The sequence below is a fragment of the Camelus dromedarius genome, chromosome 15, assembly GCF_036321535.1.
Source record: "Camelus dromedarius isolate mCamDro1 chromosome 15, mCamDro1.pat, whole genome shotgun sequence".
NCBI lineage: Eukaryota > Metazoa > Chordata > Mammalia > Artiodactyla > Camelidae > Camelus > Camelus dromedarius.
In genome coordinates this window covers 30805603-30830527 of record NC_087450.1, presented here as the reverse complement: position 1 = coordinate 30830527, position 24925 = coordinate 30805603, and the positions used below count along the sequence as shown (strand labels likewise).

Sequence of the window (24925 nt, the reverse complement as noted above, 5' to 3'; positions counted from 1 at the left end):
CTTCTCCCTCTTACAGCCAGTCAGCCGGGCAGATTATCCAGTGTCTGTGCTCTTCATTTCCTCATTCCTAAAAAGAGGCTAAAATACCTACTGCACAGGGTGTCTCTGAGGATTAACTGAGATAACATCTGTGACGCCCCAGACCCCACACTTGTTCACACTGGGGAGCCCTTGGCAGATAACGATCTCCCCACAGAACCAACTAATTCTCACCTTCCTTGCTATCTCTGCAAGTCTCAAGTTCACAAACCCTTTTTCTGCCCCTCAGGGTTCACCTTCTTCAAAATACCATTTCCTGTTAGTCCTGACCAGGAAGAGGCGGCCTGGGGAGTTTGCCAGTTTCAGATCTAGTCTGCCGGTTCCACGAGGGAACTGGGCAACAGGCAGTGCCCCTCCGACCCCGCTGGCTGTGGCGCTGCAGGTGGGCAGCATCCGAGGTGGTGGGCGGAGGGGGAAGGGCAGGCAGGGGAAGGTTTTTTGTGGTGGGTTTTCAGTTTTCCTGAGTGTGCCGCGTGCCTCGGAGCCAGGTTGATTCTGCCATCCTGTTATGAAGTGGCTATTCTGGGAAAGAAACCCAGAGCAGAGGGAATCCAGTGTGAGGCGGGGAGGCCGGAGCGACATGTGCTATTCTGGGCCCTGGAGCACAGGAAGGATATGGGGGAAAGACGTTCAGAAAATAGGATGACAGCCCAGTGGGTCCCAGTGTTGGAGGGCTAACCCTGGACTGCAAATCTAAAGAGTCTCAGAAAAGAGCAGGCAGAAGGGGCAGAACCAAGGGCAAAGGCGTGCTCTGTAAATACTTTGAAAGAAACAATGCAAGGCAATGGCCGACTTGTGGTCATAGATGCTACGGAAAGGGGGAACCGTGGGCTGAAGTATAAGAAAGGCTTGGAGATGCCATCACAGGGCATGTGTGTGCCTCTTTCGTTTAAAGAGACTGTCTTCCAGGACAAGTGTGGGCAGTGTCTTAGTAGTGTTGGAATCATCTTTACATGCGCACAGAGTAGGCACTGGAGGACTTGATGACTAGACAGAGACCCCTTCCCCACACTCAGAAACACCTCAGCTTCCCTTGAAATTCTACTTAGACATTAATTCCTTTGGATTTATCATTGCTTCCTTCTACCACCAATACCGCTATTCCTCCACCAACAGAGAGCCCCAAAAGGAGTAATATGTTAATGCTGGGACACCTCTTTGAATTTGCACCTGTAGGACTTTTCTCTTCATAGATGATGGGAGGTGAGGCACAGAAAATTTAAGGTTGCTCAGCATCACACATTTAATACATAAGGAACTGCACCTAGAGTTCAAGTTCTTTTGAATCCTGACCCATGGGAAGGAGGGACATGGAGGGCAGAAGCATTCTGTAACCCTGGTCGGGTGAAGTTGTCAATGAGGGCTGGAGTGGAGGGAAGAGAAGGGTTCTCCCTTGCCAGGGGAACCAAAGTTAAACAGAGGAATGGGGTCCAGCCTTCAATAGAGGCATTTGTGGGAGAGCTTCACACGCTCAGTGATTGCTTCTCCCCTTGCTGTTGGTGCGCGGCGTTGGTTTCTGTGCTCTTCTGCACTTAACTGTCCTCCCCAGTGCTTCAGAGTTGGCTTAGGGAGGCTCTGAGCACATCTGCCTGCGTGTATGCTGGTGTGAACCCTCATGTGCCAGGCACGCCCAGGGAGATAGGACCAGAGTGGCCACAGTGAGACACCATACATCCCCTCACAGGGGCTGTTGCAAGTCGTGGACACCAAGTGCCTGCCCTCTGGCTGGGCTTGGCCCTGGACCGACCAGAGGAAAGAAATGACAGAAAGGATGAAAAGTGTCCGCATTTGGCTATCTGGTCCTGGCGTCCTTGAAGGAGCAGTTCTCGTAAAACCCGCGTCGCCCGGGGGAGGCGGAGAGGGGAGGCATTCAGTGCCCTCTCTTCCAGGCTCCTGACGCACATTCTTTAGACCCGTTGTTGAAATTGTTTTCAGGAATTCTATGTGAGACAGGATCTTGTTCTTTTTAAATCTCGTTTGCTTCTTTAAAACATGCAGTGCAACAAAAAGAAGTATAGGGTTTGTGGGCAGATGGACCGGCCCGGAGTCCTCTGTCCGGCTGCCTGCCTTCCCTGCAGCCTTGTGAAAACCTCTTTACTACCTTTGAGCTTTACTTTCTCATCTGCACAAAAAGGGATACCAGTATTTGTATTGCTGTTCAAAGACTGAGATAATGGATATAAAAGCCCTTATCCTCTTGCCTGACACACATTATGCTCTCAATAAGTTACAGCTTAGAAATAAAACTTACTATGAACAAGAAAATCGATTTATAATAATTATAAGCTTCTGGAGAAATGATGTCAAAGAAAACCCACAGTCGACCTTTACCGTCCTCTTACCCACCTTCTAGCAATTTCTAGCAAAATGCAGAGTTGCCTAGCTTTCCCAAGTCCAAGCAAACCACAGATTCATTATTGAAGCGTTTCTAACAAAGGTGAGTGCCGACGTTGGCTCACTTTATGATAGGAAATAGCTGGTTGCATACCTCAGAGTTCAAAAGGCTAAAAAAGACCAGGTTTTGCTTTAGAAAAGTTTCTTCTTTACTTAGTAACACGTTTCCCTTTGATTTTCACAGTAGGCTGTTCTGTGTGGGAATGTTGGAGAGGAAACCTCAACGCTGAGAAATTCAGGCTGGGAGTCTGGGCGGCCGATTGAGATTTGTATCACAGGAAGCAAACTGAAACAATAGCTTTATGATATTAGCTTCCACGCTGGGCCGAGAACAGAACACACTCTGACGGGAACATCATTGAAAATACTGCTTGATTGTCTTAAATCCTCTTTCAAGATGAGCCCCACAAACTGTAACCAGATGAGGGTCACTCCTGCATTTGGAGGGCATTAACCCGCAGTTAATATGCAAAATTGGCTTTTCACTGTAGAATTGAGTTTTGGCTTCCCCACAGCCGCACAAGGAGAAATCAGATTCATTTTACACAAGAGCTAGAGGTCAGTGTGAAGTGAGGTTTCTAAAAAGAAATGTCAGGTTTATTATTGATTTGGTACATTTGCATAGCGAAGACAGCAATCTTAATAAGACAGTGTGACTTCCTGATCCCTAGACCACTACGGGAAAGACATAAAAGGGGACAGGTGGTTTTAAAATGTTTTGCCATGACCTTTTCATGCAGGAAAAGTGGGACCAGAGGCAGGTATGATTTATTCCGGTGCCTTCTGATGCCCCACTTTCAGAATTCTAATCCCAGGTTTTCACCCCTGCTTTTTTACTGTGCCCCACCTACCCTCCAAACCAAGGCCTTTTTCTGTCCTATTTGGAGAAGAGCTGATAGGCTGATTCCTGCTGGGATGTTAGTGGCTGAGAGCAGCTAACGTACAATCTCTTCTAGAGATACTGGCCTTGTTCAGATCATTCCCTTTAACCTAAAACAGTCTAGTCAGTCTGGAGGTATGTGCTGACCCCAGCCCTGTGCTGCATCTTATGAAGAGTAATACTGAGAGGTAAGATAGGATAATAAATTATGTATAGAACAAAGGAATGAATTTCTAATGGTGGACTTTCAAAGCCCTTTGGGAGGCCAGCAGGGTCAGATAAAACAGTGCCTTCTGCCAAAATGTCAGGGCAGCCTAAGCCTACTCCCTGGTCATGGTGGAGTTGAAAGGTGTAGCTATGGATCCAGTAAGTGATTCAAAATTAGCTTCCTGGTGGCTTGACGGGCTGCTTTGCAATTAGCACAACCAGGACCGGGGGTGGGGTGGAGCAGTCATGGGTCTACGGGCCTGGGAGGGCTGGAGGGGAAGAATCGGTGTGAGAGGAAAGCCCCTTCAATGGTGACTACATGGTGAAGGCCTGCCCAAGCCCAGCTGCGCCAGGAAGATCACTCAGAGTCAAAGCAGTCTTGGGACTTCTCAGAGCAGGAAGCAGGAGTGGTAACCCCAGTGGAATAAAAGTGCACCCTGACCAGCAGCACCTGTGCTGGTCTGGTCTCGGGCCTGGTCAGGAGCTTCTGCCCCGCCACCCTGCCTGCTCACCCCAGACCCCCAGCTCCTGCTGCCCGCAGGGTCCCGCCCCTCACGGGCGGTGCTGCCTGAAGGAAATGAGCGGTGCTCCGGAAAAAGTGCTCCGAAACCTCAGCCCGCGCATATCCTGGCTGTGGGGAGTCATCAAAGCCTGTTTACCGGGGCTATTTTTAGCATTAAAGACTCTTGTTGTGCTCCCCGGCCCAGCACGCTTCATCTCAGCAGCGTGCCTCTGACCTGCATGTCCCGCCCCTCTTCTTTGGGGTCACACCCTGAAGGGTCCTGGGGAGCAGGTCGGTGAGACCTGGAACCCCAGGCAATTTAGAGACCCCACTGGGGGCTTACTCAGCACCTACTACGGGCTCCTCTGTATTCGGCACCCTGGACTCCTGGATTGTTATGCAGCCTGACTGCGATTTATCTGCACCTTCCCCACCAGTCCGTAGATTCCTGGAGGGAAAGGATTGCTCTTACACTTGAGTCTCCCTAGGACAGGCCTGAGTACCTAGTAAGTGACACTTGTTGGCAGATGGCCCTGTGCCCAGCAGACACATAGCAGGAGTGTAACTACGTAGTGAGTGAGTTTTCTACATGCCTCGCACTGAGTCGGAGATTCATGGTACAGTCAGAAGACATGATGTTCCCATGGAACAGCAGGACTGAAAAAGCAGTGCCGTTTTCAGCTGGGGTGATGTGCCTGAGCCCTGGCCCCTCACGTGGGGGGCCGCCTCGGGCCCCGCAGTTGTAACCCTCGGCTCCAATCTGACAGTGAGCTGCCAGGTTCCTTCTGAAACCCCAGAAGGATGAGTAGGTGCTGTGGGAGCAAGCAGTTCCACAGAGGAAGGAGGTCCTGCTGTCCCAGGGTCCCCAGAGGCGGCTGCTGACTTCCTGGTCCCCCAGACATTGTGACTTCAGTTCCAAGACGTTCTGTTTCCATTCGTGGGCCCCAAGCGCCCCTCTCCCTCCCTCCCAGAGGCCAGCTGCTGTGGCCAATTTCGCCACCTCCTGGAAGCGAGTGTACTGGGCATGGATGGAAACCAGTTTGGCCGTGTTGGAACTGTTAAAAACAGGAAATTTTAAGCAGAACTGTTTCCTCTGGACCTAGTTAACCCAAATAGGGTTGTCTCCAGATTTTGAAGTCAGTGTTGCCACTGAGATCAAAGAAATTGAAGAGAAAAAAAAATCTCCTCAATAGGCCAGAAATCACAGGGCGGGCCCTTACTGTCTGGAGGAGGTGCTCACCTATCTGGTGTGATTTTTTAACAGCGTTGATAACAGCTCCTCACCCATCCCCCAAATAGTTCAGCACCTGCCAAAATAGGTTGATTTTCCTGGTATTAGGGTCACTTGTAGGGCTTGAGTTCAGGCCATGATTCTCTGCAAGGGGTCCTAGGGCCACCGGCATCCGCATCACTTGGGAACTTGTTAGAAAAGAAGCTTCTCAGCTCCCTCCCAACCTGAGAGCTACTGAATCAAACTGTGGGCCGGGGCCCATCCAGGACCAGCTTCACGAGTGTGTGACCCATGGAGTCCCATGGGGACTTCCGCACTTAGAAGGGCCCTGGGCATGGTTTAATTTTTCAACAAGAGGTCCCACATTTTTATTTTGCACTGGGCCCAGAAATCCTTGTTTTAGCAGGTCTTCTCAGTGGCTCTGGTGCATGTTCCAGTTTGAAGTCTCCTGAAGCCCCTGTTTAAATATAGGCGTTAACCGGGAGCATGAGGAACTCTGGTCCATTATCATCAGTTCAGCTAACCAATCAGTTAGCAGGGATCAAGTGTGGGTCATTCCCAGGTAGCCTCCCCTCCCGTAGGCTTGCCGCCTGAATCAGGGTGTGAAGAGGAAAGAATTTCCCTCATTTTGTTCTACCATTTTAGCAAAACAGAGGGAAGTCACAAAGACACTACTCTGTACAGCCCAACTCTTGGCTCTAAAGGCTGGCCTGTCCCTGGGCAGCGTTTGTGACTCTGGCATTTTTGCCAGTCATGTGTCCTGAAGGTGACTAGTCCCCAGTGATGCCACTGAAGCCCCTTGGTAGGAACATCTCCTAATTTGGATTTGTTCTTCCTGAGGAATAACAGCATATGACCCAGAGCTTAAATTTAGGGGCTCAAGGGAAAAGAGAAAAGAGAACTAAACAAATCCAGTGCCCTTGCAGAAGGGGCCTTGAACCTCATTTCATGACATCCATGTGCCCCTTGCCAAGTGGCCCATAAATCCAACTGCATTTTACATTTCCTAGAACAGTCTCAATTTGAAAGACTCCTTTTAGTTAAGTGAATATAACTTTTACAAGTGACAAATTACTCTCTAATCCCCTTGTTCTGTAAAATAGGGAGGCATACTTGGCTTGATGTTTGTACTGGATGAATACAAATTTTTATAAGTAAATGTATGTTTGGAGTTAAATAATGCACTAGGAGAGACAGGGCTGAAATAAAATCTGTGGTCTGATCTTAAGAAACAAGGGCCTGGGACCTGAGAGCTTTATTTGTCTGGGACAAGAGCTGGGTCTAAATTTTGCAGATAGTAGAGGTGTCCTCGATATGCCAGGGCTACTCAAAGTGGTTGATTGGAGAGGCGGGTGCTTTCCTAGGTTGCCCCTAGCAACCACCTCTGCAGCCGGCCTCTAACACAGTAGCCTCTTCATGTGGCTTCACATCTCTGGTCCTCACTCTCTCCAGACTGTCTTGCATGCATTGCTGGATGAATCTCCCTAAAGCAGGGGTCTGAGATGCTCCTTTTCTGGGACCTGGACCACCTCATGAGGCCAATCGATGAGAGTGGGAAACGGACCCTCCTCTTCAACTAGAGTCCCCAGAGGGCGCTTGCTCCAGGCTCTACCACCTCTATGTTTCCTGGTATCTGCCCAACCCACTGGGCTCCGGAAAGCCCTTCCTTCATTTAACAGAGTGAAATCCCTGTTTCATGAGTCTCTTCCAGCGCCCTTCTTTGAGCACTTGTCTCTGACCACACCAAAGTGACCCCCTCTTCCTGGGAACCCTTCAGCACTTAACTGTCTACATTCCTTTTAGGCGCCCAGGTCTGTCACCCGGGAGCTTTTACCTAGATTTGCATCTCTGTGTGCTACACATCCCCCAGCTAGGTTTGGAACGATTGGACGGCAGTGACAGTGTCGTGGAGGGAGCAGAAGGGGGAAAGAATTCACAATGGTTGGTACGTTTTAGGCATTTTACATGGTAACTTAATCCTGACAACTCAAAGAGATAGAAATTATTATCTCCAGTTAGCTGGTGGGAAACTGATGTTCAGAGAGGTTGTTACTTCCTCAGAGTCATAGCCTAATGGGGGGAATAGAATCTGTGTTTACTTGACTCCAAAGCCTATAAATGGTTAGGAGTGTGGCTTCTGGATTCAGCTGCCCGAGTTCACTAGCTGCAGCCTTTATAACCACGGATAAATTACTTAACCTCTCTAAGCCTCATCTGTCAGATGAGGCAAAGAATAGTACCCATGTTGCAGGTGTTTTGAAGATTACACAGCATGCTCAGTGCAGTACTTGATATGTTGTCATTGCTCAGTGCACATTAGCAAAAATCATTGTCCCCACTGCTGCTATAACTGCTGCTACGTCTGTGACTGTTGCCGCCACCCTCGCCCCTGGCACCACCACAGCCTTGTGCCCACAAAGCCCTCGGCAGGGTGTCCTCTGTGCCCTGGTGCTCATCAGATGCCTGCTGCTCGAGTGTGTGGGAGACACTTACATTATGGGCAGTGTGCGTTTCCAGGAAAGTTCACGTCATGCCTCTGAGCCATCCCTGGCAGACATCCATCCATACCGGTCCCATCACATTCATGCAAGCCGCCCAAACCCCCTCTCTTTTCAGTTTGCTCTGAAAATGAGTCTGAAGCTGAGGCTGACCAGCAGATGGACAACTTGTATCTGAAAGCCTTGGAGGGTTTCATCGCCGTGGTGACCCAAGATGGCGACATGATCTTTCTGTCAGAAAACATCAGCAAGTTCATGGGACTCACACAGGTGACACCCTCCTTTGGCTCTTTCAGAAAAGGAAAATGTTTCCATTTGGGTGCAGAAATGAGTGGAACGTTCTGATCACATCCCTCCTGACCTGTCTCTCTGCATGTGCCCCCCCTGCTCCTCTCTGATCTGAAGGTGCAAACCTCAGGAACACACTTTCAGCCCCTGGCATTGGGGTTGGCATTGCTGATGGCTATTCTGGTGGACGGCTCTGCCAACCAGGTGAACAGGCCCACCCATGTGAATGATGTCAGTCATGAACTCTATTACACCTGTGTGTCTGCAGACCTGCAGACTGGAATATGACAAGACCTGATTCAGTCTCCTCCCCATCTCCAAATCTGGAAGGGGCCCAGCTTCCTCTTGGAGACTTCTTCAGTGTCAGGGCTAATGAAGCCCAACCTTGTTTTTGAAACAGGTGGAGCTCACAGGACACAGCATCTTTGACTTCACTCACCCCTGTGACCACGAGGAGATCCGTGAGAACCTGAGTCTCAAAAATGGTAAGGTACTCTTCGTTGTGTTTCCTTCCTTCTTACGCCACCTGGGAGGGCATCTGCATCCCCTTTGTCTACAAGTTAGGATGGATGGATCACAGCCACAATGATTGAGAAAAACTGACATCCTTAAAACACCCGGCAGAGCCTGTGAGATGAGACTGCGGGCACCAGAAGGCCCCATACTCAGGACTGCCTCATGCTGGCTCTTCCTGGTACCTGACAGCATACTCCTAGGACATGCCCTTGGGTTAGGACACTGCCTCCAGGAGGTTTCGTCACCTGAGTGCTGCATCTCTGCCAGGTGATGCAACCCAAACCAGTCAGCTCATCTGTGCCAGAGTGTTCATGGGAAGTGTTGTGGTTGTCCGTGTGATAGTTGTGTAAGAGACCACCCCAAACATAGTGGCTTAAGCAATCATTTTATTAACTCTCATGATTCTGTGGGTTCTGTGGATGGTTCTTTTGCTCCATGTGATGGCAGCTGGGCTGCCATCATCTCGGGGTTGGACTTGGTGGGAAGACTAGATGGCTCCCCCACACCTCTGGGACCCCTAGTGGCCAGGAGCTGGAGGTTGGGGCTCAGCTGGGATGCTGTCACAGCTGGACCCCTCGCTCGTTCCATGGGGTCTCAGAGCTTCTCCCTCTCTGTGTGGGAACCAGACTTCTGACATGGAGGCTCAGGTCTCCCAGAAAGTACAGAAGTAGAAGTTGCCAGGCCTTCCAAAGGCTTAGTCCTAAAACTGCACCAGCACCACTCTGCCCCATTCTCTTGTTAAAGTGAGTTACAAGTCAGCCCCGCTTAGTGTGGGAGGGAACTATGCACGGCCATGAATGCTAGATGTGGCTCACTGGGGCCACCTTTGGAGACTAGCTACCCTAGTACCAAGGAATGAATCTGGGTCCTTGGTGATAAGAAATAGGAACAGGTAGTTTTTGACAGAGAAGAAAGTTAAAAGGTCTCATGCACTGCACCCTACCTGTGGGGCACCCAGCAGATGCCAGTGGTTGGGGACACGCAGAAGGCACTTTGCAATGACAGTCAAAGCTGCTGCTTCATCTCCTGTAACTGGGGACGTTCAAGCAAAGGCACAAATAGAGATATTATTACGCAGACTGAAGCTTTGCGATGAAGCAGGGCTCAGTGATTTTCCAGGTCCCTTCTGAACTTGGGAGTCGGTCTCTGTCCTGGGCAGATTCAGCCCAAGTCTAGACACCCCTTTACCACCTCTCACTTGTCACTGCCGTGGAGCGTGTGCTTGTCCAACCTGAATAACAGGGGCAGTGCTACTAAGCCTGCAAGGTTTTGCTGTTATTACCACACACACTTCAAAAGCAGACACTTCATTAGCCCACTTCTACCCTTGGTACAGACTGAGACTGCGAAGTGCAGCGTTACAGCCGCCTCCCCCACCCCCGCCAGCAGCTCCTCCCCAGCCCCTCTGCCCCATCCCTGAAGGCCCCGCGAGCCCAGCCCCAGGAGCACACGGGCTGAGGAGCCCTCTGTGGGCTGCTCAGCAGCTTCTCTGCTACCGAGAAAGTCTTACTTGGTTCCAAGAGGAAGAGGCTACCAGACTTTCCAAATCCTTTTCTAAAACAGGTTCTGAAAGCCTGAGAAAATCAAAATGTCTTATTTCTTCTCTACTTTGGAAACCACTTGGCCTTTAAGTTCTCAGTCTCAGCTTAACCTCTGACCCTAGTCTCAGTCGGCCCATGTGACCTGAACCAGGTCACTTCATTTCTCTGCTCCTTGGAGTCTTTCATTTCAAATTGACAGTATTGGACCAGGCAGAGTCTAGGACCTTCCAGCTTTCGAGAGCCATGATTCAGCATAACTGTGCTCTATTGATCTGAGTAGAACTTTAGGTCTCTTGGTCCCTGTATTGAGGACTTGGGATCAAACTCAGTGAATCAGCAAAGCCTCCTTGAAGGTGCCGACCTGAGTGGACTCATGATCTGTAAGCAAAGGGTTAGTGTGAGCGGCCAGAGGAAGATAAGGCTGTGAGGCTGATTGTGGAAGGCTTTGAAGGCCAGGTATCTGGCCCTCGAACTTCATCCTGTTCGACAGAGGGGAGCTATTGGAAATGTTTAAGCAGGGGTAGGCTAATCTGACTGGAGCTACATTTAGAAAAATTAACCAAGTGGCAGAATGGGGAGAATTCACAGGGGAACAGGTCAGGAGGCCACAATCATAGCCCATGCCACAGCCACAAATGAGGCCCTCCAGCCCACTTACGCCAGCGCCTGAGCTCGTCCTTGTGTCGGGTCCAGGCCCCAAGATACAAGAATATCTCGTGATATGCAAACCCCACCTATGGAAATTAAACTTACAAGAAACATAGGTCTCCCAGTATGGGAGAGACGTTTTTATAATCATGATGGAGGAGTGTTCTCTCTTTAAAAAAGGATTCACCATTTGGTTTATTTAGTGGGCTCTCCTAGGGATGTTTAAGGTAGATTCAAAGATGCCACAATTCATTAGATGTGCAGCAATCTGGGGACATGTCACTCAAATAAATCATGGCTCCCAGAGGGGGTTAAGGGCAGAGGCTGGTGGCCATGCCTGGAGGGAGGGGGTGTGGCTATTTGAAACAAGGTTCTAGATTGTTCTGAGATGCTGGGCAGGGGCAGGAGTGCACCTTGGAAGGCGCTGGGTGGATGGGAGTGGTGGAGGCAGAATTTACACGTGGGCGGGGGGGCTCAGCTGGCATTTAGTGCGTGCATTACTTTTTTGTTGTTGTTTTTACAAAAAGTGGGGAAAGTTCTGGATGAGCAGGATATTTGGAGACTGTAAGGAAGGAAGCAGTCTTGTTTGTCTTGGTGATGTATTTCATTCTGGCTGAGAAAGGATCTGTGTACAGTTAATTGTCAAGGTGAACTTGCTCACCAAATCCCAGGGGGTTCGTACCTGCAGCCTCTCTCACGCCCTGATGTACGTCACTTTAGGGAGAAAGCTAATGGTGCAGGATCCTGCATGCAGCCATTGCAGGTAGAAAATAGGGCCCTGGCGGGTTCAAATTCCTGAGGAGCAGGAATGAAGAAGAGACAGGGATGTCTGAGGGAAGTTGCTCACCTGAGAGGCTTATCCTCCTTGTTGGAGTCATTGTGCTGTTGCCAGGCTATTCCTTGGAATACTTCCTAGGGAGCCTGGGCCTGCCCAGGAGAGGTTTGCTGAGGTTACGACTGATGGTCGCTCATTGTCTGGCCGCTCTGAAGTGAGCACTGACCACGTGCGAGGTGCCATGGGAAATAAAGCCGTGGAACAGCCCCCACCTGCCGCGGATCTGAGGCAGCACTGGTCCTTGGGCCAGGGTGGTGCTGCGTGTTCACGGCAGGCCTGCGTGCTGAGGGAGCCGCGCCTTGGGAAAAACACAAATACGTCCCCCAGAAAAAGTACAGCAGGGTCCCCCTTCTGCATATAAACACAAATATCAGTTCAGCCGGTTCCGCCTCCCCTTCCCCACCCAGGCTCTGGTTTTGGGAAGAAAAGCAAAGACGTCTCCACAGAGCGGGACTTCTTCATGAGGATGAAGTGCACGGTCACCAACAGAGGCCGAACCGTCAACCTCAAGTCAGCCACCTGGAAGGTAGGAGACGTCAGGCCCGGGTTGGGGTCCCCAGCCTGCCCCACCAACCCCGCCCCCGTGCTCTCGGCCCCACGGCTGACCTCCGTGGCTGGTCTCCAGGTCCTGCACTGCACGGGCCAGGTGAAGGTCTACAACAGCTGCCCCCCTCACAGCGGTCTGTGTGGCTGCAAGGAGCCGCTGCTGTCCTGCCTCATCATCATGTGTGAGCCCATCCAGCACCCGTCCCACATGGACATCCCCCTGGACAGCAAGACCTTCCTGAGCCGCCACAGCATGGACATGAAGTTCACCTACTGCGACGACAGGTGTGTGCGTCTGGCCTGCGTGCTTGTGCCTGTGTGCGTCAGTGGCCGGTGCCTGTGGTCCAGGTGTGCATCTGGGCAGAAGTGTTGTATGGCTGGGTGAGGTCTCTGTTCCATCCTATCAGTGCCGCCGAAGGGTTCCTCACACCATATGCAGTGGTTTCTCCTTGACACAGCGGCCAGGGCTGACTGCAGGGCTGCCCTGGGGGGCAGCTGTCACCGTGGTGGAGCGCTGTGGTGGGTACATATCCCTCCGCCTGTGTATCAGGCTCCCGGGAGATCTCCAGGCCACTCTCCCTCCCAGGAGACGAGCGTCTAGAGGTCTCCATCAGCACCCCCAATTCAGAGGCCAGCTGGGAGCTTCGGCTTCTGACCTGGAAGCTGCCCAAGGCCACATGGCTCCTGCAAGTTCTCTTCCATTAATGAGCTCTTTGCTCAGCTTTTGCTCCTCCTGTGTCGCCTCCATTCCAGCTACTGTCCAGCCCAGTTGGAAAGCTATTTGATAGAGGGAATTAAGCCAGACTCTAAACCCCAAACCAGCCCCGACTGGAAATTCTCTTACGGGAGAGTGTAATGGTTATTAAGAGCATTGACTGGGCAAGACGGCCTAAGTTCAAGTCCAATGGGAGGTGTTCGGTGTTAGCTGTGATTCTTGCCCTAAACTGTTTCTGTGTTAAAGCAGTTGGAAGAACATCTGAGACTGCACATGTAGTCCCTGTCACTCTAGTTTTTAACTTGAGGTGAGGGAAGAGGCTTGGGCTGTCATGGGAAGGGTGGCAGGGAGCAGCTCTGATTCCCCCACTGCCTGGTCTCTGCCCTCCCCGCTGTGTCTGGGCATCGGGAGTGTGGGCGGAGCAGTGACCACCATCAGAGAAGGAAGGCCAGGCCAGGAGAAGGGGCTGGGCAGGCAGGCCTGGCTCTTGGAAATGCCACTGCAGCCTGCTGACTAATGCATGACCGACGCGGCCTTCAGGATCTCCCCACCTGACCCCAGCTTTCTGCAACGTCCAGAGTCACCGTGTTTGTCCAGAGTCACCGTTCTTGTGGCAACTCTTTGCTGCTCCAGCCACTCCCCTCTCACCTTCTAGGGTTTCTGCAGAAACCCTGAGATCTCAGCTTCCTCTTCTATCAAATGCCGAGGAGAATACGTTCTCCACCTGTCTCGGGGGCTCACTGTCAGATGAGATGATGGCTGTGGAAGCACTTGGAGAAGTACAAATCCCACCACTGACTGGAGGCTCTCTGTTCCTGCCAGGATCCTGCTCCCAGCCCTCGCCCTCCCCCAGAGCTGGTCTCCCCACTAAACTCAAGGGTCCAAGATCACTTCTGGAGGCACGGGGAGCCTGGGGGCCTGTAAGAATGAGGCTACCAGCAAGAGACTGCCTCACCTTCCCAGCCAGCAGGAAGCCACAGACCCTGGGAGAGAGCTGCCCTTCAGCCTCCCCAGGCCCGCCCACTTTTCTCTCATCCACTGGACACCCTGGGGGGTGTCTGGGGTTCTTTGTTGGGAGTGCCTACTTTCCAGGCTCGACTGAGTTTCTCCCCCCTGACTAGAGACTGGCCTGGTGATGGCTGATTCCCCCTTCTTAGACATCCTTTCCAGGCACAATTTAAGAACTTTTGTAGAAGTATCCTCGAGTCATTCCTGTCCCCCAGTTCTGACCACAGTTTCGTGCCCAGACTCAAGGCTCTTGGGGCCAGTGGGTAGTTCTAGATGTAGAAAGGAGTACTCCAACCTCATAGGGAGAAAATGTCATCTGTGTGACCTGTGTCCTGGAACTTTGACACAGTCAGCACTTATGATGGTTTTTTGTGTTGTCATTATTGTGATGATGAGGATAATTAGAAAGATTATTCCAAAGGCAGGCACTGGAGAAGTCCATGCTGTGTGTAAGGTTATTTATCAGAGGCAGTCTTTGTACACACACGAACATTCTGAGGAGAAGACATAGTTCTGTGATGTGCACCCCTCTCCCTAATCTTCCACAGTGACAGGGTGATCCTGCTGCAGAGCCCACAAGTGGCTGGGGTGCCCGGGACGGTGGAAGCTGTGTGGAGCACCGCCCTGACATGACCCCACAAGCATGGGGAAAACCCTGCTCTCCTAGAAAATCACTTCTCATCCCTGGATAACAGAAAAGCGTCTTTTGGGTTTTGTTTTTTTTCTTTAAGCTCAAGACTTTATCCTTGTTAAAATGAAGGAAAAAATCCTCTGGAGAGGGTAATTTGAAGTTATCGCTCGTTCATTGTCTATTTTGAATGAATTTCAGGTCATACCTGAAAGCATCTAACCTGTGGGTGAATGAAGAGGGGACAAAAGAATATGAGGAATTGGGTGCCTAAGAGTGGAGAGACTCTCTTTCCAGAAAGGGGAGAGGCCCTGGCTGACTTCTTGGTTCGGTTCAGGGCTGGTAGGCAAAGTTGATCCTGGCCTGAAGGAACCGGTGATTTAGGGCTTTGTGACTCAGTGTGTGGAAGGTGATGCTGCTTGTAAGGTCTGCCGGACACTTTGCACTTTCAGCAAAATCTTGCTTTTCAAATCTAATTACATGGCCCAAACTCTGCATTCAGTGGTGCTGGGTGGATGGATGCAGAGGCATTTAAAGACACAGAATGCTGTGCCACACACGTTGCGTTTAACGGATTAGCAGATTAGTTAACAAGGGCACAGACATGGCTTAGACAGTTTATAAAGTGACTATTTTAAGTCCTTAATCCCTACATGTTATTTCTCAATTGATTTGATGAGGACTAGGATCTTTTGGTTCTGGTAGCTTGTCTTATATTCACTCTTTGTGTTGGGATGGGGAAAGGTAAACACACATTCTCCCTCCTTCCCTCCCTCCTTCCCTCCCTCCATCTCGCCCTCCCTCTACACCTTCCCACCTCCAACACATACCTCTTCCAAGATCAGTGCTTCAAAAATCAACACTTAGCATATCATAGCCTGGCGCGAGGGGGCGCATTTCACTTTAATCAAGGAATTCACTAGATTCAATGACATCTGACACACATGAGGGACTGTGATTTCCCCCAAAGATGACTATTTTCCCAGTGGGAAAATTAGAATCTGATGAAAATGTAAGGCAATTAGAATCCACAAAAATCACTTTTGAGGCTGTTTCGTACTTTTTCTTAGGTATATTCAGACCACAGACACAATCAAGCAAAAAAAGAAAAGAGGCATGGAGAAAAAGAGAAGGGAGAACAGAGAGGAAATAGGGGAGGGAAATAAAATGGGAAGAAAAGAGAACTCTAATCTTGTGTTTAACTCTCAGGTTTCCAGAATCAATCGACTGACCCACCTTACTCCGGAACATTGAAATGGAATAGAGGAATGCAGATGCTTCAAAATCGTTCTTCCTGCTCCTCTTAATAATTAGCCAGAGGGCCATATCATGCCCTGTATTAATTATCTGAAAACATAGTAAATAGTTTACGAAGTGAATTCAATAACAATTTATACATCATTTCCATTTATGTGTATATAGAGCCGACTGCTCTGGTTAGGGGGAGTAAAGTTGAGAAGCAAGGTTAAAGAAGACCCTGATTTTCAGGGTAGTGGGTGAGCTCATGCCCATTGACGACTCATGCAGAGGCGTTATACTCTGTTTCCTAAATTAATGAGCTGTTAGTTATTGAGCGGCTGCTATGTATCTGACCTGGTGCCAGAGACTGCGTATATCAAGGAAGTAAAGGAGATGATCCCTGATCTCCAAGGGTCTGGATTTTGAGACATGAGCAACTTAATAAAACCAAGGTGGATGGTACAAATAGAACATTCCATTCACCCAGAAGGAAGACAAAAGTTGTTCCCAAGTCATTGAACTTTTAAATACGGTGGTTCTTAAATTCACATGGAGGCGCCACCTAGTGGAGAAAGAGGATAACTTAAAAAAGCCAAGACATCAAAAAGTGGGTCAAACTCTATAATGTTCATAAGCCCACTGCACGTTTGTCCGTTTTATGAGTTCTCTTGTATCTTAGAAAGTAATTATGAAAGCGTGTTTTGTGGGTAAGAGCAGTGTCACTGAGGGAAAGTATCAAGGTTGCAATAAAAATTTCAAATTAACAAAGAGCATTGTGTAATTTTTACAGATAAAGAATCTGAGGGCAGCCCCGATTTGTCATTGTATTAAGGCAATTTAGGGTGTAATAATGTCAGGAGTTATGGTTTTTAATAAGTTTAGATGCCTACATTGTAAATTCTGTGGATCAAATTTCTGATGAATTCTTTTTATACAAAGTTGGCAATAATAATGATGATAAAAGTGAGGGGGGGATAGCTGAGGATCACAGAGAGAATGTCAGCAAAATTAGAAAGAGCCATGGGCTGTAACACACACACATCAAAACACCTGGAAGGCAACAGTGTTAAACTCTGAGAAGAAAATAGGTTGACTTCAGACAAATAGTAAAAGATTATGTACTTTCGTTGCATATTGAGATACATTTAACAAAGTATTTTACTTTTTGAATAGAATAGGGGGCATCTTCAGGGTGATCCTTCAGATTAATATACATAGTTTTTAGTTCCATATTTAGTCTATTCTAAATATTTCTGCAGACATAACACAGTAGTCTTTCTCCACCTATCTTGTGTAAGAGAGTATAGTGTGTTTCTTTAAATCCCAGAGTTAGAAGCAACTTCAGATGCCGTCCTGGTGCATCTGTGTCTCCTCCAGACAATAATGTTCTGAAATCAGCCATAACAAAGTTTGGGCATATGTATGAGAACTGCTCATAAGTGAGCCCGTCTAATCTAATCTGCTCAGAATACGCCTCGGAAGAGGCAGCTCTACAAATGCTCTTTGGAATTTATTTCAAAGTTTAATAGACCTCATGTTTCAAAAATTATCCTTCTACATGATCTGCTTCTCTCTTGCTACAATTCACAGCGAATTTCCCCTTGCTGCTTGCGGGTTTCAAGGTGATGAAAGGCAGCTGTGGCATTTGGTGGCACGAGGGTCGGTCCAGGATTAAGCCAGGGCTACCCTCCTGGGTATAAATTCACCCACCTGAAACACAGTGCACCAACAGGCGGGAAGTTCATTATCCATTAACTACAGAGCTGGTTGTGTAGATCTCACTTAACCCTGTGCTGTGTGAGGAAAACACAAGGCAAAAGTATTATTGTTTAAAGCAAACAAAATCTGGATAGAAATACATTAAAACAAAAGGCATTGAAATCTGAGCTAGTGAACAGTCTGGGTGTTAGTAAGGAAGTGCAAAGCTTATAAGCACATACAGAAACCAAATGAGGTAAGTCAGATGTCCCCTCGTAGAGGCTGTTGCCAGAAGGGCAGGAGGAAAGTAAGCAGACTTTAACCCAAGGATGGTTTTATTAGCAAATGAGTTCTTTGGAAACCGAATAGGTGGTTATGAAGTACTTAAAACTTTCATCCTCTCACATGGTTGAAATGCTCTCTAACCATCTTGTTTACACAGTTAATTTACCAAGCAAGTCCTGTACTCGTGCAGGGAACGGGGGAGAACCTGCAGCCAGACCTTGTTTGAGGGGGGCAGTGGTGTGCGAGCTCGGGGAGCTTGCTGCGTCGCCCCGCGGAGGCGCCAGCTCAGGTCTGCCCCGCGTTTCTTCTGCCTCTTGAGGCCACACTGCCTCTGCCGTCGGGAGGGTAACGTTCTTCCGAGCGCTCAGCCACAGGGACTCCACGTCGAAAAGAGCCTCTGGACATTTTTAAGGGTAAAGTGCAGGGGAAGAGCAATGAGTAGCTGTCATTTTATGTAGTGAAGCTGCTCTCACCGTTCAGCCGGAGTATTTCCTTGGGACAACACTAACTTCAGAATTTAACCACCTTTTTTTCTCCTCTACGTTTCCTAGTTTCTTTTTTTCCTTCTTCCTCTGCCTTCTGCGGCTTCCCTGTGTGTGTCTCCATCTTTCTCCTCACCTCATCCTTGCTCTGGTTCTTATTATTTAAAAGGGACCTCTGTTCTTCTCATTCCTGAAGTTGGGTGAGTTCAGCCCTTTGACATTTCCCTCTTCTCTGCAAACAGAACAGCCCTACTGAGTTGACTTTTGAAATTTATGGGTGACCCCAAACCGACTTTTTTTCTCCTCCAGAGACTCAGGGGCCCTTAATTAGAAAGAAAGAAAAAAAAAATGGTTCCCCCGCCCTGGTGGAGAGAGCAAATGAAACCGTGTTATCACAGCCCAGCCCCGGGGCCTCTGGGACCGCGGGAAACGAGCGGGCGGCCCTCGTGTGCTGTGCTGGGTGACCCGGTAAACAAGCGGGTTCGTTACCCTCCCCAGTGGCGTCGGCGCGCCTGCAGACGGAGGGGAATGACCATCAGCTTTGAGCTGGGGTTTCCTGGTTTTGTAACGTCTGACTGCTTGAACGTTCTTCAATTGTGTTTGGGGTATGCGTGTTTCCCAGTTTTTATAGTCGTCTGTTTAAAGGAACGAAGGAGGAGACATTAAATATTTATTTTAGTTGACAAGATAGATGAAGGCTGTTACTGGGAAGAGAGCTGGCAATTCCGAAATTGAGATTTTGTTTGTCTGCTTCCAAAACATGCCCATTGTGTGCCTTTGAATGGATGGTACATTATTTAGATGAAAAAATACTGTATTTGAGGCTGGTTATAATAAACATTTACTTGAACATTTTGAAGATTCTAATCTTGAAAGAAAATATAATCTCTTCAGGGAGTAGCATCAAATCTTTCCCAGGATAGCTTCATTTTTGAGGGTCTCTAGAAAATTCTAGATCTAGTCCAGGAACAGAAGTCGGTTATCTGGTAAATCGGTGAGTCTGTAAATGGCCAGCCCATTGTCAGCAGGGCCCACGGGTGCAGTTCTGAGTTCAGGGCTGAGCTGAGAGGCATCGGACCCCTGTGGAAAGGAAGGCTGGCCGAGGGCAGCCGGGTGCCATCCCTGGAGCCGGGCTGCCGAGGAGCACGTGTTGTTGACGAGCTCAGAGACCTCCGTGCTCAGGGCCAGCTGACAGGACAGGGCCTCCCCATCTGAGTCTAGCTGGCTGGCGCAGGTGAGCTGCTGGAGTCTTGTGCAGAAATATCTCCACGGGGCTGAACCAGCTGAGACCTGAGCTTGTCAGCTCTGCTCTTTTGCCCCTTGTTTGACAAAGGCTTTAACCCCCAGGTCTTCCCAGGCGAACTTGTCTCTCCTCTGCCCATGTCAACACCAGACACGCCTTACAGAACAGAGAGGGGACGATGGCCTGAACCTCATGGGGGCTAGGGGAGGCTGGGCGTGGGCACCGGCCTGCACTGAGTCAGGTGACCGTGGTGGAGGAGAAGAAGTGGATCACGAGGGCCCAGGTCCCTTAGCAGCGCTGGGGTCGACAGGGCTCTGATTGTACCTGGGGCCACAAAAGAAAACCAACCCACTGGTCAGCTACTCCAGTATTTACTGAGCACCTGTTGTAGCAGAGGCTGAAGGGGGCCCTGAGTTCAAGGGTCAGCAGCCTAGAATGTGGAGAGACGAATACGTGATTCCTTGAGACGCTGTGTTCGCCTGTTAGGACTTGATGAGAAGGGGGACTTGGAGAGAGCTCTGCGGCAAGTGTGGATTTGCAGGTGGTGATGGGGGGAGCCGCAAAAGGAGGGGTCCAGCAGGGTGGAGGGTCCACGACTGGCTGGCAGTCATTCGCAGATCAGACTGCTTGGAAGACAGAGACAAGATTCTGGGGGACTTGGAGGTTATATCGAGTTTACTTATTCTGGATGCAGTTGGTGATAGGTGAGCTGTAGGTGCTTGCGGAGAGGAGTGACAGAATGGAAGTGATGTTTTAGGATGATTTAGTTTGACCCGTGTAGAGCCCGTCTGGAGGAGGAGAGGGGAGAGGGAGTAGGGGCCACCGCTTCTCCTTTCTCCCCACACGCTTTATCTGCAACGTGGATAAATGACGGCCGTGCCCCGAGAGTCGTGCATTCCAAAATAGAGCTTGTAACGATGAGACTATAGCATCACTTCTAACTTGCGGCCCACTAAGTAAACAAGACAATGAGCCCGTTAGAAAAAGTGTATGAGAGAACAAAGATGAGAAAATGATATTTATGTGTGATGTGGGAAAGTGGCTAATCTGGTGGTTCTGGGGCAGGGCTTTGTTTTAATGACTCCAGCACAGAGCAGAGGGTCCTCAGACAGTGAAGGGATTCTGCACTAGACCTGCCTTTCTCGGTCCACTTCCCATCAAAACCAGACACCTCACAGGGGATAGTCAAGGCCTGTCATTTCAGAGCTGCCTGTTTATCAGAGTATAATGAAGAGGCACACTTTTCTATGACTGTGATTCTTTGTTCTTGGCACCTCCTGCCCTCCCTCCTTTCCTTGAGATGGGGAGGGACAAAGAGGAGAACCCACCAAGGCAAACCTGATGTCTAAGAGGCATCTGAGGTCACCAGGCAGGACCTGAGGGGTGAAGGTTTAAGCACAGACGGGGCTCTGCCTGCCTGGGTTGCTCCTTGCTCCATGATTCTCTCCCTCTCCCTCTCTCTCTCTCACACACACACACACACACACACACACACACGCACGCCATCTCCATGCTTTTCCCCACTTGGGGCCACATCATTTTCGCTCACCCTCTACTAGAATAAGCGTGACCTAGTAGTTAGGAGGTTCCTGTTCTCATTCTTGCTCTGTCCCTGGACACTTGTATGGACATCAAGAAAACTGCCCTCCCTGCACCTCTATTCCCTTGCCTGCAAAAAAACATGGTTGGGGGTGTGTGCGCGCCCCTTCCAATGGCCACTGGAGAGTAGGCGCATGTGTCTGTTGGGGTAGGGTAGGGACTCCCTGCTTAAGTGCTTTTCCTCTCTCCCCAAACACAACTTTAGGAAAAGTGGAAGTTCAGTAGATGCATAGTTGTAGGTTGAGAATCACAGTTTTGTTTTGTTTTGTTTTTTGCTTGGATGAATGGTACAATTGGGAAATTTGGAGTGTGTTCCTCTGAATGTATGTATTGGAATTACCTTCTGGATTTAACTCCTTGAGTCTCTGCTCACACTCACATGGTCTCTCTTCCCCCTTGCTTTTTTTTTAGAATCACAGAACTGGTTGGTTACCACCCCGAAGAGCTGCTCGGCCGTTCAGCCTACGAGTTCTACCATGCACTGGACTCAGAGAACATGACCAAAAGTCACCAGAACTGTAAGTTCCAGGAGTGCCCCAGGTGGCTTCCTTGTGTCTGTGGAATCTGACCTTGAGTGGTGTCGACTGGTGGGGAAGGAGAAGACCGGGTCACTTCCTTCACAGAGCCACCCTCTCGTGCAGTGGCCAAGACTCATGGCCTCAGGATAGTTAGAGAACCAAGGCTGCCACCAGCCTGTACGACACATTCATGCAGATTAGGAAAAGGGCCCCTCTCTCTGAGGGACAGGCACACCAAGGAGTACAGCTGGAGAGTGCAAGGTGGGCTGAATCTCAGTCTCCACTTAGCGCCTCCACTCAGCACCCTTGTGCAGTTAGCAGTCTGCACGACCTTCTGCAATAGCCCCCTAGAGTGTAATACAAGACAGCGTGTAATCCCAGCCTTCAGAGAAGAAGAGCGCTGGGAGAAGTCAGGAAAAGAGAGAACAGGGCACATTAAGGATGGAGGAGCATTGGGCTAACCAGAGGGGAAGGCTGTATGGTGCCGACTTGGAGGTGCTGAGGTCGGCCATAGCTCCCCGAGAGCTTGCTTGCTGGGGCAAGAGAATTCAGTTCGAGGAGGCTATCCGGGCAACCCAGTGATGGCATGTGGAAGCTGTGCCTTGCAGCTTGGAGGAAAACCTGAATTATGAAGGGATTCTAGAACAGGGCTGCCCAATAGAACCTTCTGTGACGGAAACGTTCTACATCTGCATATTCCATATGTGACCTCTGCTGTATCTGAAATATGTCTAGTGCAACTGAGAAACTGAATTTTTTAAAATTTAATTTTAATTATATTTAAGTAGCCACACTTGGGTAGTGGCTACCATACTGGACAGGGCAGTTCTAATGCATTCGGTTGGCCATGTTCCCAATTAAGGCGTCCCATTTGGAGGTGATCCAGGACGGTTTTCCTGATTCCATACAGCCCATTAACGTGCAGGGACTCTAGGTCTGTAACCCTGTGCTTCACCCTCTGGGGGAAACAGAAATTGATAGGATTGATCCCTGTCCTTAGGGTTCTCGTTCCTGGGGGGGGAGGAGGGTGCAGTGGGCTGTGGGACCGAAGTGACTCGTACCTTCAGTCTCCAGTGTAGTGTTTGGAACAGTACAGGTACTAAATGAACGATAGACTCCAGGGGAAATATATATATATATTTGGGGAAGAATGCTTCAAAATAACTGCCCTCAGTGCAGATGGAGGTGCTGAGAGGATTACAGAAGGGTCTAAAACGGGTGAGTCTGAGAAGATTCCCGGTGGCCTTGCTGGTCTTGGGCTCCTGGGTACATTGTGTCTTGGAGCGGCAGTGGGGAGATGGGGGCGCAGCTCCGGGCCCACTGTTCTGAGTGCGTCCGTCTGTCTCAGGGTTGGGACAGCTGTAGTCATAGCAGCTAGCAGATGAGCAGTCCATAAACTGTCCAGAAGCAGAGTTAACCTCTTGAGGAGTGAGATCTTCCCTTTCCAGTTGCTTCTTCCTCATGGCTTTTGGGTTTGACCTGACAGTGCAATAGGGCCCCTTATGATATCTTAGAGAAGTTTCCCACTGTTCTCTCTGGCAAAAAAAGAAAAACAAACAGCCCAGATTGAGCCCCATTCTGGGACCCAGGAATGGAGGAGGGAGGTGGAGGTGCTTTCCTGTGCCCGTGGCTGTGACTCAGCCTTAGGCTGCCCCAGTTTTGAAATCGTAGGATGGATTCCGCATGCTTTTCTGGTCCATGGCCATTCCTGCTCCCAAGGTCATCCTGAGACTGGGACTCAGGGACCTGGCTCTGGCCCAGGTGGCTCACTGATTCCTCTGTGCCTGGTTTCCTGGGGCTGCCCTCCTCTGGATGTAAAACTGGGGAAAAGCCCAGCCTTCCTTCTCAGCCGAGGGTGAGTCAAAGTAGGGGAGAATAGTAAAAATTTCTGGGAATTTTTGCAGGACAGTATTGTACTTTATCTTCTGGGGTGGGAAAGTGGAAGAAATTACTGTCAGAGAACAAAAATGATGATGACGTCTCACTAGGCACAGGAAAAGGATTTTTTTTTTCTACTTCTCTTAAAAAATCTTTGATCCTTAAAAAAAAGAGCTGGGTTAAAAAATTGTCACAGTTTTCTGCTGAATCCAGGGAAAATGTGCTTTTTATTGAATCCATATATTTCAGCATTAGGCACACTTTAAGGTAATTCACAAACCAAACAGAAATCACAAGTTTCCTTCTTCCCCGATGGAGCCAAGTTAAGCAGCTCTGAGCTCGGAGGTCTGTACCCAGCCAGCCCAAGTCCAGCAACGGGAAATCTGCATGGGCTGGAAAGTGGGTTAATGCCAGCTAAACAGAAGCATCTATTTCTGTCTCTCTCTTTTTCTCTCCGTCTCAGTCTTTCTCTTTCTGTCTCTTTGTCTCTCTCCCCCACTCTTCTCTCCCCCCTCCCTCCCTCTCTCTCACTGGGTCTCTGGAGGTAAACTTACAGCACAGATCCACACTCATGCCCTGGAGTAACTGGAGGCCCAGGCTTGAGGCTGGCCCAAGTTTACACACGTGTCCCAAATTTATGCACGTATGTGCGTCTTACCCTGTGAAGGTTTACCATTGAAATTACTGGGGAAGCTCAGTCCTCAAACCCGATTTAGAGATAGTTGAAAGCCATCATTTCCAAATGGCCTAGTAATTTATACATTGTTACCCTCAGAGGGTAAGGGTTTGGGGGAAGGGGGGTTGGTTTCTCTTTGTTGTGTGAGGACATTATGTGCTCTTAGGCTTTTTATGGCCTTTAATCTTGTTTTCCTATCTACCAAGTAGCAGGCCCCGCACCAAGGCTGGCATTAATAAGCAGATGATTGGAAAGCTGGCGTAATTATGTTCTACTGACAGCAGGCCCTTGCCTGCAGTCACTAGAAATGCAGTTAAAATCTTTGCTCATTGCACAGTGTAATCAAAAAGAATAAGAGCCTTGAATTTTGTCTGCATTAAGAACAGTCTAAATAAGTTAACTACGGCACTTGAAATTGTGCAAGAATCACTGCACTGCAGTAAGGGAGCCTCAGTGGGGCAGATAAAGGGAGATCAGGAGCAGAGTTATTTCTCCAGGCTGAGAGGTCCGTGATGGTTTAGGATGGCAGCAACAGCCAGTATATCTTCCCAGGGAAGTGTCGCTCAGGGGGAAGGTGGTAGAAGAGCACTGAACCAGGAGCCACAAGACTGTCACACGGCCCTGACTGTAGTCCCGTGTGATGCAGAGCAGGCCATAATCCCCCTGGCCTTATTAGTTCCCTCACGTCAGAAGATGGTATCTATCCACTGTACAGCACAGGATTTTGTTAAAAAGATGAGACGGCAATGATACAACCACTTGGAAATAACTTGGCAGCTTCTTGGAAAGGAAACATACACTTACCCTATGACTTGGCATTGTACCCCTAGC

The 24925-nt window shown here is 49.4% G+C and overlaps 1 protein-coding gene across 1 annotated transcript in view; it reads left to right on the top strand.

Annotated features, from left to right (window-relative positions):
• Positions 1-24925, top strand: part of EPAS1 (endothelial PAS domain protein 1) — an 83474-nt gene that overhangs the window by 46909 nt on the left and 11640 nt on the right. The window contains exons 3-7 of the mRNA XM_031466944.2: positions 7870-8021; positions 8440-8524; positions 11987-12105; positions 12205-12410; positions 21434-21540. Of these exons, the coding sequence (XP_031322804.1) occupies positions 7870-8021; positions 8440-8524; positions 11987-12105; positions 12205-12410; positions 21434-21540 (669 nt within the window). The remainder of the gene's footprint in view (positions 1-7869; positions 8022-8439; positions 8525-11986; positions 12106-12204; positions 12411-21433; positions 21541-24925) is intronic.